The sequence below is a fragment of the Peromyscus eremicus genome, chromosome 6 (assembly GCF_949786415.1).
Source record: "Peromyscus eremicus chromosome 6, PerEre_H2_v1, whole genome shotgun sequence".
Lineage (NCBI taxonomy): Eukaryota > Metazoa > Chordata > Mammalia > Rodentia > Cricetidae > Peromyscus > Peromyscus eremicus.
The window spans coordinates 65,601,355-65,620,748 of record NC_081421.1 but is presented as its reverse complement, the minus strand read 5'-3'; the positions used below and the strand labels follow the sequence as shown (position 1 = coordinate 65,620,748).

General features: G+C 40.5%; 1 protein-coding gene and 1 long non-coding RNA gene across 2 annotated transcripts in view; one reads left to right on the top strand and one right to left on the bottom strand.

Annotated features, from left to right (window-relative positions):
• Positions 1 to 531: 531 nt before the first annotated feature.
• The window catches only part of LOC131913245 (uncharacterized), a 139,202-nt gene continuing 120,339 nt past the window's right edge, over positions 532 to 19,394 (bottom strand). The window contains exon 4 of the long non-coding RNA XR_009379842.1: positions 532 to 671. This is a non-coding gene — a long non-coding RNA (uncharacterized LOC131913245). The remainder of the gene's footprint in view (positions 672 to 19,394) is intronic.
• Positions 6,984 to 7,271, top strand: Lce7a (late cornified envelope 7A). Its single transcript, XM_059265783.1, has one exon. It carries the CDS (start codon positions 6,984 to 6,986, stop codon positions 7,269 to 7,271), a length of 288 nt encoding a protein of 95 aa, XP_059121766.1.

Genomic DNA, 19,394 nt, shown 5'->3' with positions numbered 1-19,394 from the left:
TAAACTTTGCAATATTCTGTTTTTCCATAAGCAACAAACCCCACTCAGCAGTGTTAGGAGAGGAAAATAAAAATGTTGAATACAGATGCATGTATAAATAGGTGAGGATGTGGGAGGCTCTCCTTGCCTGAACCACCATGTCCTAGAACATAAATACAAGTTTGGAATGACAGGACAGAGACTACTAATGCCACAGGGAGGGAAATGGTCCACTCAAGACCCAAGGAACATGCCTGTGCCTTTGTAATACCTTCCTTGCTCTCTTTAGAGTGTAGAGTCTGGCTCTGCTAGTTCATGGTAACATTGCTTTTCTAACTGGAAATAAATTTTGAAGAGGGGGAAATGGGCAAATGAATTGTCTCCCTTATCTTCCTCTTAAGACCTGCTCACTGTAGGATATCTTTCGTGAGACTGGGTCTTTTGGTCCAGTACATAAGAAAACAATGGTGAGGTCATGACTGAAGGGTTATAATCAGCCAGGGACTTTATCAGTATGGGAATCTTCAAAAAAGAGAGGGATGGAGGCAGTGATCTGCTCACCTGAGTGGGAAAGATGCACCTTTTTATTCCAGCGGAAGGATTAAGTTGCATGGGAATAAGAATGCCCTTATGTTCTAGACTGTGGAGTGTCCTTTCTTGAAAAATGTAGAAATGTTTCTTGGAATCTTTGCCTGGAAGAAAAACATAAGCAGAATGAAGTCTCCTCAACCCTTCCTGTCTTAGGACTAACAAGCACTATTTGGTGGTGACATCTATTTTCTAATAGTACATTTTAGGTATTGCCTCCTCACTAAGGTCGACTCTAGGTCAGTGTAGAAGTCGGGGTCTAGAGAGTGGATCGTCACATTTGTCTCAAAGAAGGGGCAGCACAGCTGTTCCCACGGAGATGACAGACCAGAAGCCACATAGATCCTTTTTGACCTAGGGCAGCTCCAAGCACAGAACTCTCATAATTATTTCAGTGATCAAGAGACAAACAGCAACACTCATTTGGCACTGAGGACCCAAGGAGGCAAGTGGCATTCAGTCTCCAGTCTAGGCTCATGTTTGCATTTAGACAGTCAGTGTCTGGACAAAGCTTGAGTTCCAGAGACGGCCTGCTACTCTGTCCTAGTGGGAGTTGGGGAGTGGGATATGACACTGGTGTGGAACCCCAAATCCTGTAGAACTCAGCAGCTAGAGATACTTTAAGCCTATAGTAAACACAAATTCTATAACTGTAAGTATGCCTTACAGATCACCCGCAGAATGTTGTACACTGTATAGTTGTGGGTGTTTTGTTTCATTGTATTGTGTTATGTTTTTCTCACACTTTTTTTAATTCTTCTCTCATAAATGACATCCCAATTGCACTTTCCCCCCTCCCTCCACTTCTCTCACCTCCCTACCTCCCTTATCCCCAAAATCCACTCCTCTTCCGTTTCCCTTAAAAAAAAAATCAGGTCTCCCTGGGATATCAATGGAATATGGCTTAACAAGTTACAATAAGACTAGGCACATACCCTCATATCAAGTCCAAATGAGGCTGCCCACTAGGAAGAAAAGGGTCCCAAGAATAGGCAAAAGAGTCAGAGACAGCCCCCACTTCCACTGTTAGGAGTCTCACAAGATCAACAAAATACACAATCATAATGTATATTCAGAGGACCTAGCTCAGACCCATACAGGACCCATGATTGTCACTTCAGTCTCTATCAGCCCCTATGAACCCTGTTTAGTTGATTCAATAGTATAATTAATTGATTAATTATAATTATAATTAATTCAAATAGTATAATTAATTGCTCTGAATAGAGCAGAGGGTGGGTACAAGGCCCAGATTGTTCTCATGGTGTCCTTGACCCCTCTGACTCCTATAATCCCTCCTCCTTCTCTTCTGTGGGGTTTCCCTGGCTCCACCTAGTGTTTGGCTGTCTCACACTAATTTTTTAACTACCATTATATATAATTATACATAGCTACCATTATATACACACACATTATAAATATATGGACCTATGTCTTTAACCCAAGTAATAAGGGTAGAGTAATGTGACTGGATTTTAAGGCCACTTCATAAAAGCAATGATAATTAATTATGCTGAATACATTTTGTCCCTTCTTCTACTTATGATGAGACCCATGGGCCCTGGACTTTGAATACAGTTTATTACTATTGTGCCAAAGGGAAGCACAGTGAACCCCCACATGTGATTCCTGTTCTTCTAGCCTGTAGGAGGCTAGAAATTTCAAAGACTGACCTGACCACTCAGGCTAAAGGATGATCCTTGGTTTCTGCTCTTTCATCACTTAGGGATTAGGTTGATAAGAATCTCATGCACGCAGATGCTGGCCTGGCTGGTACCTCACCCTTCCATTAGAGTGAACACCCAAGCCAGATAGGAATCCATAACATTCCTGAATCCTTAGGCGGGCAAGGTGGTGAGGAAGTGCATAGGCAGATAAGAGTAGAGCTGGGGAATGGACCGGCTGTGGCCAGGCAGGCCTTGAACAAGCAGAGACTCTCCATTCATCCTACAACAAATTCCTTTCCCCACAAGCTCATTAGTAAAGAGCTCTTCCCAAGCCTAACTCTGTCTCACATCAAACCTGCAGACTGCCTATTTATTACATATCCCAGCTTTAAGCGTCCAAATGGAGACCCTGGTAATCATTCTAAAATGTAAATCTGGTAATATCCCTCCCCCCACCCTCTTGCTTGGATAGTGAGAGATGGCCAGTTATCTCGGTCTCATTTCTAAGCATCATGATCCTATTAAATCACAGGTGTAAATCAGATGAAGGTATAATAATTGCTCTGAATAGAGCAGAGGGTGGGTACAAGGCCCAGATTATTACCTTCTATGACTCTTCCTGCCAGACAACCCAAGTACTTACAGATTAAGAATTAATGACATTTTAGAAAAGAACTCATATTTCTGAGACCTTCCCTCAGCAAATTTGTTCATATGGCCACAGTACGATAGCTTTTACGTTTTCTATTTTTAAGCTCATTTCACAGATTGGCTTTTGTAAAAAGGTTCAAAGCATGTGAAATGACATATCAAGGGCTTGGATACCAGTGTTCTGATTCCAAGGTGCGTGTTTTTCCAGCTTCTCTTCCATATGAAACTGTGAAGCTGACAAAACAGGCAATGCAGGGGTGTGGCGGGAGTCTGAAGGATTGGCTGCCAGAAGAGATGGCGGTGAGACAACTTTGAGAACAGACTTCCAAGGAATACAAGGTGGAAGCCAGGAATCTACGGGGTAAAATCACGAAGCACAGCACATGTCTGCACAGCCACAGTCTCATGTTTTCTCCTTTTGCTCCTAGTATTATTATGATCACTCTGTTTCCAGAACAGACCAAGCTCATTCCCATCTCTGTGCTATGCCTGGGTTCTTCTCATCTCAATCCAGAATAGCAAGTTCTCAGTCACCCCATGATGAATCCCAAGCCATTTTTAGAGATCATTTCTCGTGGAGGTACCACGGGTAGGAGTTTCTGCCTTTGGGCACACCCAGCCCTCCCAACGCTGCAAGTCTATGTCTGTACTGCATCGGCTGCAAGACTTCCCACAGCATAGAAGCTAGAGGAACACCGCTCTTGGAATCAGAGCACCAGGATTTGAATCATAAGTGTGTTAGGTGATAATCTTAAAATTCAGATATGTTCATCTGTATAAAGTGATTGGCAATAAGAAACTCATAGTAATTATGAATTACTGAGTGAGGATGCATGATGGATGGGAGATTGAGAATAAGCTTCAGTTTTCTTTATTTCCCTCACACCATCTCATTTGTACCTCTGTTGAGGAAAATCTTTTTTTTTTTTTTGTTTTTTTTTTGGGTTTTTTTCGAGACAGGGTTTCTCTCTGTAGCTTTGCGCCTTTCCTGGAACTCACTTGGTAGCCCAGGCTGGCCTCAAACTCACAGAGATCCACCTGGCTCTGCCTCCCAAGTGCTGGGATTAAAGGCGTGTGCCACCACTGCCCGGCTGTTGAGGAAAATCTTAATCTTTGTGTTTACAAAACACTGGCCATATCGGGCCTTGATAAACAAATCACTATGTTCAAAGTGATACTTGAAAAGCTGTTAGAAAACATTTTTGCTGGGCACACACACTAAATAAATAAATGTAAAGGAAAAAATTTTGTTGGCTTTTTTTATTGTTGAATCAGTAAATTCAATGATAGCTTAGATCAGTGTATTAGAATATTGTTTTCCAATTGTTTAAAATAACTTGCAATATTTTAGCAGGGTCATTGCAGAGAAGGAGCACAATTTGTCTATATCTATAAATATGGGTTACAATAACTCACTACTCTCCTAACTGGGAGACTTACATTCCATCAGGAATCATATAGATACACAATACTGTTCTTTGATACCACAAGGCAAGGTGCTAATAATCTTCTCTAATAAATGAGAGGAACTGAATACCAATATGAAGTTCCTCACATGGTGACTGCCCTTCAGATATTCTATACCCATACATGCTTACACACCAGCCATTGTCTCTCCCCTAACAACAAATGCATAACCATTCCTCTTTCAGATAAATGTTCGGAAAGAAAATCGAATCAGAAAAAAATAATTATATGAAGCCACAGTGTTAGTTCTCTGGAAATCTGATACTCATAAACGAAAACACAGACAAGAACATTGGTCCAGTCATCTCTGAATCCCAGGGGAAGCAACACAATAAGAACCAAAATCCTTCAGTGCTCTTGCTACTGACCAATGTCAGTGACTTCACCCTGGGAGCAGCAGCTTCCCACACCTGCCCCAAATGCTTGCTGCTGATCTGGCCTCCAAGACACTCTCTCTTAGAAAGAGTGAAAGGCCGGGCAGTGGTGGTGCACGCCTTTAATCCCAGCACTCGGGAGGCAGAGCCAGGCGGATCTCTGTGAGTTCGAGGCCAGCCTGGGCTACCAAGTGAGTTCCAGGAAAGGCACAAAGCTACACGGAGAAACCCTGTCTCGAAAAACCAAAAAAAAAAAAAAGAGTGAAAGAAGGGAAATCCTTGGCCTGAGCCACAAAATACTCATCAGTTCCTTGGACATCAGGCATTGTCTGAGCACTGGGGATAAAGTCAACACTGAGATTTCATTCTAGGCAGCATGACAAATGATGAAAAATAAACATAAGCGTGGGGATACAGAACTCTGAGTATGCTATAGGGGCATCATACCAGAGAAATAGACAATGCAAGCTCAAAATACAAAGACAAGACTAGGGACAGGCGTCACAAAAGACAAGGGGCTGTTTCTCCTGTGTGGCACAGGAAGTTATCAAGGAAGGTGATAGATAGGTTTAAGTGAGCTTGGAGACGGAGTTGGAGGCTGGAGTCCTTTACATCTCATAGCAACGCTACACAGAAGAGGCAGCCTTGTCCATCTCGGGGGTGAGAGGGGCATAGTATTTTAGATCAGCCAATTTCATGATCATGTCGACCTGACAAAATGCTTTTTAAATTTTTGTTTTTATTTTGACAGCGATTGAGCATAGTAGGGTGAATTCGCTGAAGGTTGCTGTTTACTGACTGACAAGCTGGAGAAGTAACAAAGATAAGGGGAGGTTTGAAAGAGTGGGCTAAGGAAAGCAACCAGGCCTGGGGATGGCATATGGGGAGAAGGAGGAGGTCAAACACAGTGGATGCAAACAAGCAAATGGAAAGAGGGGCTATGAATACAGAAAAGATGCCCCAGTCTGTGGTCGGGATTTAGGAGGCACAAACTTTGAGCTTCTCCTTCATTTGGTCTGGTTGTCAGTGTTGTGGCATGTGCGAAGTGGAAGCAGTAACTCAAGCCCTTTCCAGGAGGGTCTGACACTATTGGTCAGTGTTCCAGGTGCTTTTGCTATCTGAATCAAATCCACTAAGTCCTCACTAGTGGTCAGCAGTGCTTTTATTATAGCTTCCAAACTTGGTGAAACCTTTAAAATTCTCTCTTAGCTCCCTGAGCTGGCCGGGCCTCTGTGACTTTAGATGTGCCGCCCCATTTGCTCTGCATTCTTCCAGAAAGTACAACTTCAGCCTAGTTCCCACGCTTCATTCTCCTACACATCCTTGTAAACTATGATCTTGCTTTTATGGAAATATTACCAAGGCGTATGGAGAGAAGAGATGCCCTGGGAAGATACTCATGAGGAGCTGATAGTGACCCAGCGTGACACAGTGACAAAATGACAGCCACTAGCATGTGGATTGTTGTCATCACAGCCACCTGAGCAGGAAACAGCTTTCATATCATCCATGGCTCATTCTGACTTTGGAGCAGTAGATGTATAAAAGACTTCTACTCACAGGGTCTCCTCAGTTCCATTGCCTGCCTGACATTAAGAGAACAAGGTGAGTCCTCTTACTGATCTAACGGCTGTTAGAGGGATGGCTGGCTTGGCTATGGCCAAGCTGAATAGGACAATCTGGTCCAGGTTGGAGAATGAGCAAGAGCTAATGGGTAATTTCAGGGACATGAAATCCTGGAGACAATTTAAAACTGCCATTCCAGGAAGGTCAAATGTTAACTAGAGATTAGAGTGATGGGAAGGCGTGGAGGAGAGGAGGCTACTGTAGGACGAGAGGGCCACACAGGACAGAATAGAACTTAACCAGAACCCATGACACAGGAAAGCAAAGCAAAGGGAGATTGTAGAGCAAGGTGATGTAACGATGCAAACACATAACGTAGATTATATGAGAAAAACTAACTTAAGATTTGGAAGACCAGCAGGTGCTTCAAGCATTTGAAGTGAGAGTCTTAGGAGAAGCAGAGCCGTGAGAAGAAGGCTTACCTAACTCTGGCTTACCCACTGCTGGGCTTCTTCCATGCTAGGAAACCAGGGCTTCTCTACTGTCATGACGCCACAGCCTATGGACTCACGGGTTCAGTTGCAGAGTTTCAGGCTGTGCAGAAACATGAATGCAAAACAGTTTGCATTCATTCGTTTATCAAAATGTCTGCATTTTTTTTTCTCTTCAGGATAACTGAAGTTTGTCCAAGATGTCCTCCCAGCAAAAAAAGCAGAAGTGCCAGCTCTCTGCTAAGTGTCCACCCAAGTGTCCCCTTCAAGGTCCCCAGGCTCCTGCTGCATGCCTCCCTCCCAGTGGCCCTCCAGCGCCCGCCTGCTGTGTTTCCACCTGCTGTATTTCCGGCTTCGGAGGCAGGTGCTCCCTAGTATCTCACCGGTTTCCTCGATTCTACCTTCGCCAGCCTCAGCGTTCTGACTGCCCTGAGAATGAGTCCTCGGGATGTTCCAGCTGCGGTCATAGCTCTGGAAACTGCAGCTGACTGATGCTCTTCCTCACTCAGCCTTCCTCCCTCTCCTCCTGAGCAAGATGCATGGGATCCTTTAGGCCTCCCAGCGTTGGCTCTGGGTACTAGGCCAAGAAGAACTGAAGATGAAAGGAAACTGTTTTCCAACGCTTTGTCAGCGTGCAGAAATAAAGCTTACCTTTTATGGTACCTTTAGCTTCTTGGTGTTTATTGATTTTCCTGGTGGAGCCTGCATTGGTCTGCATTGATTCCTTAACCAGACTCCACAATGAACTAGCCAAGCAGGAAGTTTCCTTCCAGATAGACCCAGAGTCTGAGCTGTCAGGAAGGCTCTGCGCAGGAAAGATCTTGAGAGAAGATGGGGGAGGATGTTTTCAGAGCACAAACGGCCCAATGTTCCTAATGCGTATGATGCTGCAGCTGCAGTTCACAGCATCACTGAGCAGTCCTCCTGCACATGCTGCTCGGACTCTCAGTGGGAGAGTGTGGTGCCCAAGAAGGAGATGGCACAGTTAAAAATTAAAAATAAAAATTCTGAGTGTAACCATGTAACTGAGTCCCATTGCAAGATCCTCCACACAGGAACCAGGATCAGTGAGGATCTGTACAGAGCCCAGTTAAGACACCTGTGAGGCCTTGGCGTGGCTGCCCACACATTGTAGTCTCTTTTCCTTTTATATTCGTGGGGATAGATGTTGTGGGTTTAGGAAAATGTTCTCAAAGAACTGTCCTTTCCAACCCAACAGTGGTCCACAGGCAACAGCGGTGCTCCGCCCACCCTCAGGGACTGTTTCTGAGCCTTAACATTGAGACAAGCTGGTGTTCATAAGGTTGGTGAGAGGGATATATATGAATATGAGAGATCCTATATATATCAACAATTATCCATATAAAGTTAAGTGATAATTTTAATCACAAATGCACAAATGTAGAGAATATAAGTGTCATTGTGACCAGTAAATTATACATGTCAATTTTTCATTAACATATAACACACAGTTAAGAAGATAAGATACCTAATCTGAGGAAACTAGAAAGTCACCAACAGATTGTCTGAGCCCAGAGCACCTGACCTTTAACTTGGGCACTAATTAACAGGCAAATTTTCTAGATAATAGTCAGTTTGATGTATATTATCTAATGGATAAGAAAACTTCATTAATGTTATTTCTCTTATTTTTAATATTACCATAAGCTTGAGATATTCAATATTTTTAAATATTCCATTGTTCTTAAACAAATTTATTCACTTCTGGTGTGTTAGAGAAAAATTCTTTATCAACTTTAACATTAAAATATGTTGTTTATATTTCTTTTAAAAACAAAAGTATTCTATTAAAAATCAAAACTTAAAATATGATGCATAAATGACTTTAGAAACCATTTTTTTCCAGAAAAATAAAATCAAACTTCTCTTAGGAAGAAAGGACCTGTACTTTTAGTTCTTAATTAATTCTACACAGGTTTTATTCTAATAATTTTAAGTATAGTATAATAGAAAATAAAAAAATTGAAAATGAGAAAACTAAAAATATTTTGTCTGGGTCATTTTGGTCAACGTTCAGTGTTATATAGAATGTCTTTGAGGATGAAAGTTGCCGTAATGAGCTAAACCCTAGAGGCCAAAAATGTTATTTAGGAAATATGAAGTAGAGCTCTCATAGGCACCAGACCACAAGAGGGCAGTAGTGAGATTATGTGATCGGCAGGTGGATGAAGCTCTCCCACTTCCAAGGTAAGCAGGGTGGCATCCAGCATGTCACTTTGACTTTTGAGACTAAAAAGAACACCCACAATGAATATGCAAACTAAATTGGTTTAGCTTCAAGATTAAATGAGATAATGCAACGGAAAATTGTTTCTAAATTGTAAAATGTTGCATGATATAAAATATTTTAAGTAAATTTTATTTTTACTAAAAGTTCTAAGCTAATGAGGTAATTTAAATTTACATAGAGGACCCACTGGAGTCTTCAGAGGTATGGGTCTAAGCTGTCTGTGTAGTGGGTTCAATTGAAATATAGAATGATAGATGTAGTTAAACAGGAATTTTAATGTATGAATTGCTAACAATAGGGAAAACAAGAATAACTGTAAGACACGAGAAAAAGGCTGAGAGAGAGTAGCCAGAAGACAGACATAGAAGAACTCATACACCATTGGAAGATGTGTCTCAGCCAGCACCAAGCAGAAATACTCTCTGGTTTAGCAAGGTCTCAGGCAGGTCTCGAGTTCTAGGCAAACAGTAAGTAAGCTTCTCAAGATCAGGGCAGGGAGAAGACACTGCATCAATAATATTTGGGTGTAAATTCCAGGTAACAGTGGAGACACAAGGCCTTCAGAGCAAGGAGGCTCAGAGAGCCCCCATAGTCAGATAGATACTTCTTCCATAGAAGTGGCCAGCAGGCTACATTCAGGACCGGTGCAGGTAGGAGGACTGTGAAAAGGTCATCCTCACTTGGGGGATGAAAGGAAACAGACCAATCTCATATTGACTCTGTGTCTTGGAGACTGGCCATCAGATGCTGCCTGCTTCCAATCTCTTTTTGTACAATGTTCTTCCAGAACCCTCTATCCAGAATGCTTAACATCACTCTTATTTAAGGAAAAAATGTTTATCAGAATTCTGCTATTTATCATAGAGTATATATGTACAAATGCATTCAACACTGAGATAACATTCATTCACAACACACTATTGACACTGAGATAACATTCATTCACAACACACTATCATATATACTCATGCACACAATGCCACAGAGACTTTTTGAAATCCGTTTGTGAGATACATCTATTAAAGGTGAACTGTTGCTTACCCTTCAGGACTCACAAGAATCACATTTTCCACCAGGAGGCAGCACAGCTAAGCATTAAACTGCAACATCAGTGACTAGTCAATAATCACTCAAAAATTCTTTCTTGGTATCATTACCCTGAAGGGGTTCCTGACTTCCTGAAATGGAAGAGGTTCGCTGGACCCAGGGAAAAACAGAACAGCTATGGTTACCCTCGAGAATCAATGTTTCCATAGCTTAGACCCTTCAGAGTGTTAGTCAGTGTTGAATTGGGAAATGCCTATGAGGGATGACATTAGGATGGAGAGGATACATCCTAACACCAGTAGAGGGCATGGAGGATTTGAATCAAGGCCTGAAGCTCTGGCTTTGGTTCTACTTCCCCTGGATAGATGCAGGAAATCTGCCACGCTGCACCAGGCCTCTTGCAGAGCATGGGCTGATGCAAATCCACACAGTGTACACAGACTGTGCACAGCATGGAGAACTAGACACAGCCTTAAACTTGTTCTGATGCTTTTGATATCTTAACCAAGAAGTAAGGACTTCACTGGTCCAGAGTAAACTCATATCTGCAGCCAGGAAGAAAGGAAGAACGACCAGGACACTTGCTAAAAAGGTATTCCGCATAGTAAGTGCATTTGTCTTTCCTTTGATTGTTAAACGAAAGCTATATAAAAGCACAGTTGCCTACCCAAGCCAATCTTTCTATAATATGTATAAAGTAGCAACATGTAGAATACCCAGGTACCTCAGCAGAGATACAATCTCTGAGTTTAAATCCTCACCTGAAGTGTCTTCCCCAGGAAACCATACATCCCCAAATTAAAGGCCTATGGGCCCATGACTGACATAAAGCCAACAATGCTTCTGGACTTCCCAGATGGATAAAATCATTTCTGTGGACAAGGAAAGCCAGATTGAATGACTGGAAAGAGCCTCTGGGTCTGACAAGGGGTCAGACTCCTCCTTCACAGACATTCCCTAAGAAGGCCTTGCACTTTCAGCCACAGAAGACAGTCCACTCTTGAGGATTTATCCTTGGTTCCTCAGAAGCCATCAGGCATAATATTCTATCTCAGCTGGGATGGCAGCCACACAGATATGTTTAGTTCACTGAGCTGTATTCTCAATGTTCAGTTATTAGTGTTCGATAAAACCACAATAAACACATAACTGAACTTTTAAAATGTTGAGGAAAATTCTTAAATATAAAAACCATGGGGTAGGAGTTAGCACTACCAGACATGTCAATATATTATAAAGTTATTATAGTTATAAACAATGGGATACTGTACCATGAACATAACAGAGAGGTCAGTAGAACACATTAGGAAGTTTAGGACCTAGACCTAGCTCTACACAACACACACACACCCTCAAATCTGTGAAGAAAAGCTCTGTTAGTCCATCAGTAATGTTGTCACAGTAGGTAACAATAGTGAGTTTAGAAACATCCTGCTAAAAAGGGACAGAGAGAACCCTCCTGAACTAAGGTAAGTTTGTACAAGGTTAAAATATAAATATTATTCCTTAAGAAATTCTTAGAATAATTTTCTAGTTTTAAATTAGGGATCTATTTTATGATTATGAAACAAAAATTAAAAGCTATACATTTAAATGTGTTTGTATGGAAATTAACATGCTCTATCTAACTGAAAACTAGCAGAGCAAAAATTTATAGCACATACCAGAAGACATTTTATCTATAAACATAATATGAACATCATAAATCATAGTAATATTTTAAATTAGGTAAAATGTATAACAAAATATTTGCCCCAAAGGAAATAGTGTGGCTTCCCAAAAGATAAAAAAATGTAACAGAGAGAAGCTGTGGTGGACCCAGTTTTCCTCCCTCACCCCAACGCTGTGTGTCAACTGTCAATACCCAGAGGCACTCTCCACCTGGGAACACTGTGTTACTCTGGCCTGGGAGTCAGGAGGGTAATCTTCACACTCCTTGCACTGCAGATTCCCCATTCTCATCCCCAGCCCTGTAGCAGACCACTTGCAGGGGCCTGTCTCTTCTCTCTGACTCCACTACCTAGGGGACCCCATAGCAGCAGCTTTCCCAAAGCCTGCAAACCCTTTCAGCCCCCCACCCCACTTCGAGCCATTCACTATTCTTTCATGTAAGCTGCTAATACCTAAGAAATACACTCTACATGGAACACCCCATGGCCACACCAAGCAGGGGTTCAGAAACACTCCCTAACGGGCAACCCACAGCCACCACACGTTCTGAAGATCAAGAAAGGACAACAGAAACCAAAGAATGCAATACCCACCCAACAAAAACACACCCAGATACCAACACCTGCAATCACAATCATCCCAATGCCAGATGCCTAGGGACAAGCACAAAAACATCATCATTAACACCCAGGACAGTATGTCTGCACCAGAACCCAGCAACCTGACCACAGTAGGCCCTGAGAAATGAAAAGGAACTGGAGTACAAGACAAGAACTTCAAAATAGGTGTGAGCATGCTGAAGGACCTCAGAGACTATGTGACTAAATCTGTCAGTGATGTCTGTGAAAACACAAGCAGTGGAATTAATTGATACAAACAGTTCAAGACATGAAAGTAGAAACAGAATCACTAAAAGAAACCCAAACTGAGGTAAAACTGGAAATGTAGAATTTAGGAAGTCAAACAAAAACCTCAGCTCTACGCTTCACCATCAGAGGACAAGAGAAGGAAAAGAGAACCTCAAGCACTGAAGACACAATAGAAGAAATGGATATCTCACTCAGAAAAGTATCAAATTTAAAAAATATCCACGTACAAAAGATCCAGGAAAATTGGGACACTATGAAAAAAGAAAATCTACAAATAATAGTAATAGAGGAAGGAGAAGAAACCCAGCTCCAAGGTACAAAAATAATTTTCCACAAAGCCATAGAAGAAAATTTTACTAACCCAAATAAGGAGGTGCCTACCAGTGTTTGAGAACCATACAAAACACCAAATAGACTATAATAGAAAAGAAATTCCCTACAACATGTAATAAAGCACTAAATGAAATAATAGTAAAAGCTATGAGGGAAAAGACCAAGTAACATATAAAGACAAACCCATTAAATTAACACCTGCATTCTCAATGGAGAGTCTAAAAGCCAGAAGAGTCTGAATGGTTGTTCTACAAATCTAAGAGAAGACAGTTGCCAGCCCAGACTACTAAACCAGAAAAACTTTCAGCCACAATAGGTGGAGAAAGAAAAACATACTATGATGCAACCAAATTTAAGCAGTATCTAACCACAAATCCAGCTCTACAGAAGGTACTAAAAGAAAAACTTCAACCTAGAGAGGTTAATCACACCCAAGGAAACACAAGGAATAAATAATCCCAGGCCAGCAAATCCAAAGAGACGAACAAACTCATACCATAACAACAAGATAAAAGGAGTCAACCATCATCGTTCATTGATTTCTACCAGCATCACTGGTTTCAATTCCCCAGTAAGGAGAAACAGACTAACAGATTGGATTTGAAAACAGGATCTATTCTTCTGCTGAATCCAAGAAACATAACTTACCATTATAGATAGACATCACCTCAGACTAAAAGGGTGGAAAAAGACATTCCACACAAATAGATCTAAGAATCAAGCTAGTGGAGCCATTTAAGTATCTAATAAAGTAGACTTCAAATTCAAACTAATCAGGAGAGAGAGGACACTGCATATTCATCAGAGAAAAAAAATCCACTAAGAGGACATTTCAATTCTAAACATCTATGCACCAAATGCAAGGGCACTCAACTTCATAAAAGAAACACTACTACAGCTAAAATTACATGTTGCCCTTCACACCATGACAGTAGGTGACTTCAGAACTCCACTTTAACCAATAGACAGATCATCTAGACAAAAACTAAACAGAGAAATGCTGGAGCTAAGTGACATCATAAATCAAATGGATCTAGCAGATATATCTAGAGTATTTAACCCAAACACACACACACACACACACACACACACACACACACACACACACACACACACCATCTTCTCAGCAGCTCATGGAACTTTCTCCAAAGTTGACCACACACTTAGACACAAAGCAAGTCTCAATATAGATACATAAAATTGAAATAATGCCCTTCATCCTACCTGACCACCATGGATTAAAACTGGATATCAACAACAACGGAAACAAAAAATGATGTTTACAACTCAGGGAAACTGAACGACTCACTCCTGAATGAAAAAAGGGTCATTACAGAAATTAAGAAAGAAATGAAAAAATTGAATTTAATGAAAATCAGAGCAAAGTAGTCAAACCTATGGAATACAATAAAGGTAATTCTAATAATTGTAAGTTCATGGCACAAAATGCCTATAAAAAATGAAGATATCTCACATTAGTAACTTAGTGGCATACCTGAAAGTTCTAGAACAAAAAGAAAAAAATAATAATTAGATGGCATATATAGTAAAAAAAAAATAAACTCAGGGCTAAAATCAATAAAATGGAAACATAAATAAATGATACAAAGAATTAATGAAACAAACAATTGGTTCTTGAGGAAATCAGTAAGATTGATAAACCCTTAGCCAAATTAACTTAATTAATTAATTAGTTAGTTAATTGACAGATGAAGAATATCCAAATTAATAAAATTATAAATTAAAGGGAGATATAACAACAGAAACTGAGAGAATCCTAAGTACATACTTAAAAATCTGTACTCCACCGATTGGAAAACCTAAAAGAAATGGAAAATTTTCTTGATATATACCACCTAACAAATTAAATTGAAATCAGATAAGCAGTTTAAACACACCTGTAAGCTAACCCCTAGTGAAATAGAAACAATAATTAAAAGTCTCCCATCGTGAGCAAAAGCCCAGGGTCAGATGGTGTCAGCACAGAATTCTCCCAGACTGTCAAAGAATTAACACCACTGCTCCTCAAATTATTTCACAAAATAGAAACAGAAGGAACATTGTCCAATTCTTTTTACAATGCCACAGTTATCCTGATACCTAAGTCACATAAAAAGCCAACAAAGAAAGAAAATCACAATTTCCTTTTTGAAAACAGATGCAAAATTTCTCAATAAAATACTTATAAACCAAATACAAGAACATGTCAAAAAGATTGTCCACCATGATCAAATAGGCTTCATCCCAGAGATGTAGGGATGGCTCAATATACTCAGATCAATTAATATAATTCACCATATAAACAGACTGAAAGACAAATGTAGCCATAAGTTTCTCAGGTCCCTCCCTGTCCCTCGGTCTGGATGAATTTCTCCCACCCAAGTCTCACGGCTGCTGGTCCCAAGTAAACACACAGAGGCCTATGTTTTCAGCATATGACTATGCTTCTTGCTAGCTAGCTTTTATAACTTAACTCAACCCACTTCTATTAATCTATGTACCGCTACATATTCCATGGCTTTTCCTGCGTCCCATTACATGTTGCTCCTTGGATGACAGCTTGGCGTCTCCCCCCCCCCCTCTCCTTTCTCCTCTCACTATCTTTCTTGGATTTTCCTGCCTGGCTCCATCCTGCCCTGCCATAGGCCAATGCTGCTTTATTTATTAGCCAATAGGAGCAACACATACTCATAGAATACAGGAAGATATCCCACAGCAGACAAAGCCACATGATCATTTCATTAGAAGCACAAAAGGCCTTCAACAAAATTCAGCACCCCTTCATGACAAAAATCATGAAGAGACAGCTGGGTGGTGGTGGCACACACCTTTAATCCCAGCACTCAGGAGGCAGAGGCAGGTGGATCCCTAAGTTCCAGGCCAGCCTAGTCTACAGAGTGAGATCTAGGACAGCCAAGGCTACACAGAAAAATCCTGTCTCAAACAAACAAACAACCCCCCCCCAAAAAAAAAAAACAAGAAAAGGTAGGGGCTTGAGTTTGCCTCTACTGGATGTGCCTCCCCATTGGGAGGCCTTGCCTGCTTGTGGGGAGGAGTGGGGGTGGGATGGAATGGGGAGGCTAGGGGACAGGAGGAGGGAAGAGGGGGATCTTTGATTTCTGTATAAAATGAATGGAAAAATTTTCTTAAAAAAAAAGAGAAAAATCCTTAAGAGGCTAGGAATACAAGAGATATACCTCAAATAATAAATGCTATTTACAACAAGCCCTTAGCCAACATCAACCTAAATGGAGACAAACTGAAAATATTTCCACTAAAATCAGGAATGAAACATGGTTACTCATTCTCTCTATACTTATTCAATATATATTCAATATAATAATAATATAAGTCTTAGCTAGAGCAATAAGACACCTGCAAGATTTCAAATATATACATACATATATATGTGTATATATATATATATATATATATATATATATATATATATGAAAAAGTGTCTTTCTCTGCAGACAAAAGAAATCAGGGAAATCATACCTTTCACAATAGCCTAAAAAAATACCTGGGGATAATTCTAACCAAGCAAGCAAAAGACTTGCGTGATAAAAACTTTAAGACATTGAAGAAAGAAATTGAAGAAGATATCATAGGATGGAAAGATATCCCTTGCTCATGGATCAGTAGGACTAATACAATGAAAATTGTCATCTTACCAAAAGCAATATACAGATTCAATGCAATCCCCACCAAAATTTCAACACAATTCCTCACAGAAATTGAAAAGGACAATTTTAAACAAAAAAGCAGGGTAGCTAAAACAATCCTGAATAGTGAAAAAACTGCTGGAAGTATCACCATTCCTGATCTCATATTGTACTACAAAGCCATAGTAATAACAACAGCATGGAGCATGGTTTGGGCATAAAAACAGACATAAGTCAATGGAATTGAGTTGAAAATCCAGATGCAAACCCTATGGACACCTGTTTGTTTGTTTGTTTGTTTGTTTTTTATAAAGAAGCCAGAAATACACAATACAAAAAAAAAAAAAACCCAGCATGTTAAAAAATGGTGCTAGTCAAGCTAGATGTCCACATGTAGAAGAAGCAAATAGATCCACATTTATCACCCTTCACAAAACTCAATTCAGAATGGATCAAGGACCTCAACATAAGGCCAGATACACTGAATCTGATAGAAGAGTAAGTGGGGAATAGTCTCAAACTCATTGACACAGGAAATGACTTTCTGAACAGAACACTGATAGCAAAGGCACTTAGAAAAACAATTAATAAATGGGACCTCATGAAATTGAAAAGTTTCTGTAAGACAAGACAAAGGACACTATCATTCTGACAAAGCAGCAGGCTATAGTACAGAATGGGAAAATATTTTTAACAATTACACACGTGTGTGCACACACACATTTTAAAGAACTAAAAAATGGACATCAAGAAAATAAATAAACCAATTAAAAATGTGATACAGATCTAAACAAAACGTTCTGAAAAGATGAAATATACGTGACTGAGAAACATTTAAAGAAATGTTCAACATTCTTAGTCATTAGGGAAATGCAATCAAAACTACTTTGAGATTTCATCTTACATCAAAAAGAATGGCCATGATCAATAAAACAAGGCAGGTCATGCCAGTGAGACTGTGGAGTAAGGGGACACTTGTATTGCTGGTGGGAGTGAAAACTTGTGCATCTACTATGGAAATCCGTGGACTTGTTCCTCACAAAGTGAGAATAGATCTATCTCAGAATTCAGCTATATCACTCTTAGGGCATGTACCCAAAGGATTTTACACCCTACTGCAAAGACAATTTGCTCAACTATGTTCTTTGCTGCTCTATTCACAACAATAGCGAGAAATTGGAAACAGTCTAGATTTTTGTCAATGGATGAATAGAGAAAACATTGAAAGGAAAGCTAGTAGCTCAGCACCCTCAAAACCAAGTTTTTAGCACAAAGATTTACTTGCTCCAGAGGGACAGAGGGCAGAGAACAAGAGACAAAGACAAGAGCTAGAAGATGAGGGAGAAGAGGAAGGGAATAGGGGGAGGGAGGAGGGGTATTTTTTCTGGAGGGAAGGACAAAGGACTGCCTCTGGATAGAAAGGAGACAGGTGTGACACACAGAAAAATGGCAGTTTATAAAGGTAAAAGGGGAAACTCTGTGTTAGGATGATGTGTTTAATTTTAACTGGGCATGCTAATTAGATGAGCCAAAGGGGGCTTTCGATTGCTGACTTCAATACTTTGATAACTTGACCTTGGTAGTCAGCCTCAGGAAGAGGAAGTGGCCAAATAAGGAAATGGATATTGATGGCCAGCTTTAGGAATGTAATCTGATGGTTTTTAGAAGGCAAAGGGAATGGGGGAGAAGGGCAAGGCGTGCCAGAGCCATGCTCACCACACTCGAGCTGTCCAGAGTCCCTTCAAATGTGGTACATTTACATATAGAATATTACTCAGTTGTTAAATGAAATCATAAAATTTACAGGTAAATGATGGAGCTGGAAAAAAATCTAGTGAGGGAACCCAGCCACAAAAGACAAATATTTATTTATTTTTGTTTTATGTGCATTGATATTTTGCCTGCATGCATGCCTGTATGAGGCTGTCATATCCCCTGGAAATAGAGTTACAGGCAGTTGTAAGCTGCCATATGGGTGCTGAGACTTGAACCCGGGTCCTTTGGAAGAACATCCAGTGCTGTTAACCACTGAGCCATCTCTCTGGCCATGACAAATAATACATGTATTCACTTGTATGTAGATATTTACTGCTAAGTCTTTGATAAGCAAGCCATAATCCATATAAGCACAAAGGTTAGGTTTAGAGTAAGAGATTAGGGCATGGGGAAGGGAAGGATATTCTGAGGAATAGGAAATGGAGTATATAGTTATGGGTAAATGAGAGGGAGAGAGACTGGAACAGGAGGATTAAACAGAGAAGGGGGGAAGTATGGGTAAGGAAGGGAATACAGAGAGGCACAGATAAAAATAAGGGCCATTTGACGGGTTCTATGGAAACCTACTACAGTAGAAGCTTCTTAAAATGTATACATATATGAAAGAAATCTAAATGGAGTCACTAAATAACCAAGGAGACAAAGCCCCTACTAGACAAGTTTCACCACAAAATAAAACTTCCAATGCCAGGAATGGATTACATCTAATTGAATTGTTGGCTAATGAAAACCCCCAAACACCTCCCAAGATCTTGCCACGGAAATTGGTTGCTCTCCACAAACTGATGGTAAGGCCTTATTGCTGAGGACAACACCCACATAACTCATTGAACATGGAGAAGTTGAACTGGTAACTATCCAGAGACTTAACCCCTACTGACTAGTGTCGGTACTGGAAGTCATTCTGTACACTACCAGAGGAGAAAAGTAAACACCAATTCAGCTACAAACCCTTCAGTCTACAATGGTGACCATCCTGCAGGATATTCTGGTACAACG

Excerpts from the sequence above, each read along its gene's own strand:
- Lce7a (XM_059265783.1), top strand. The coding sequence starts at position 6,984 with ATGTCCTCCCAGCAAAAAAAGCAGAAGTGCCAGCTCTCTGCTAAGTGT.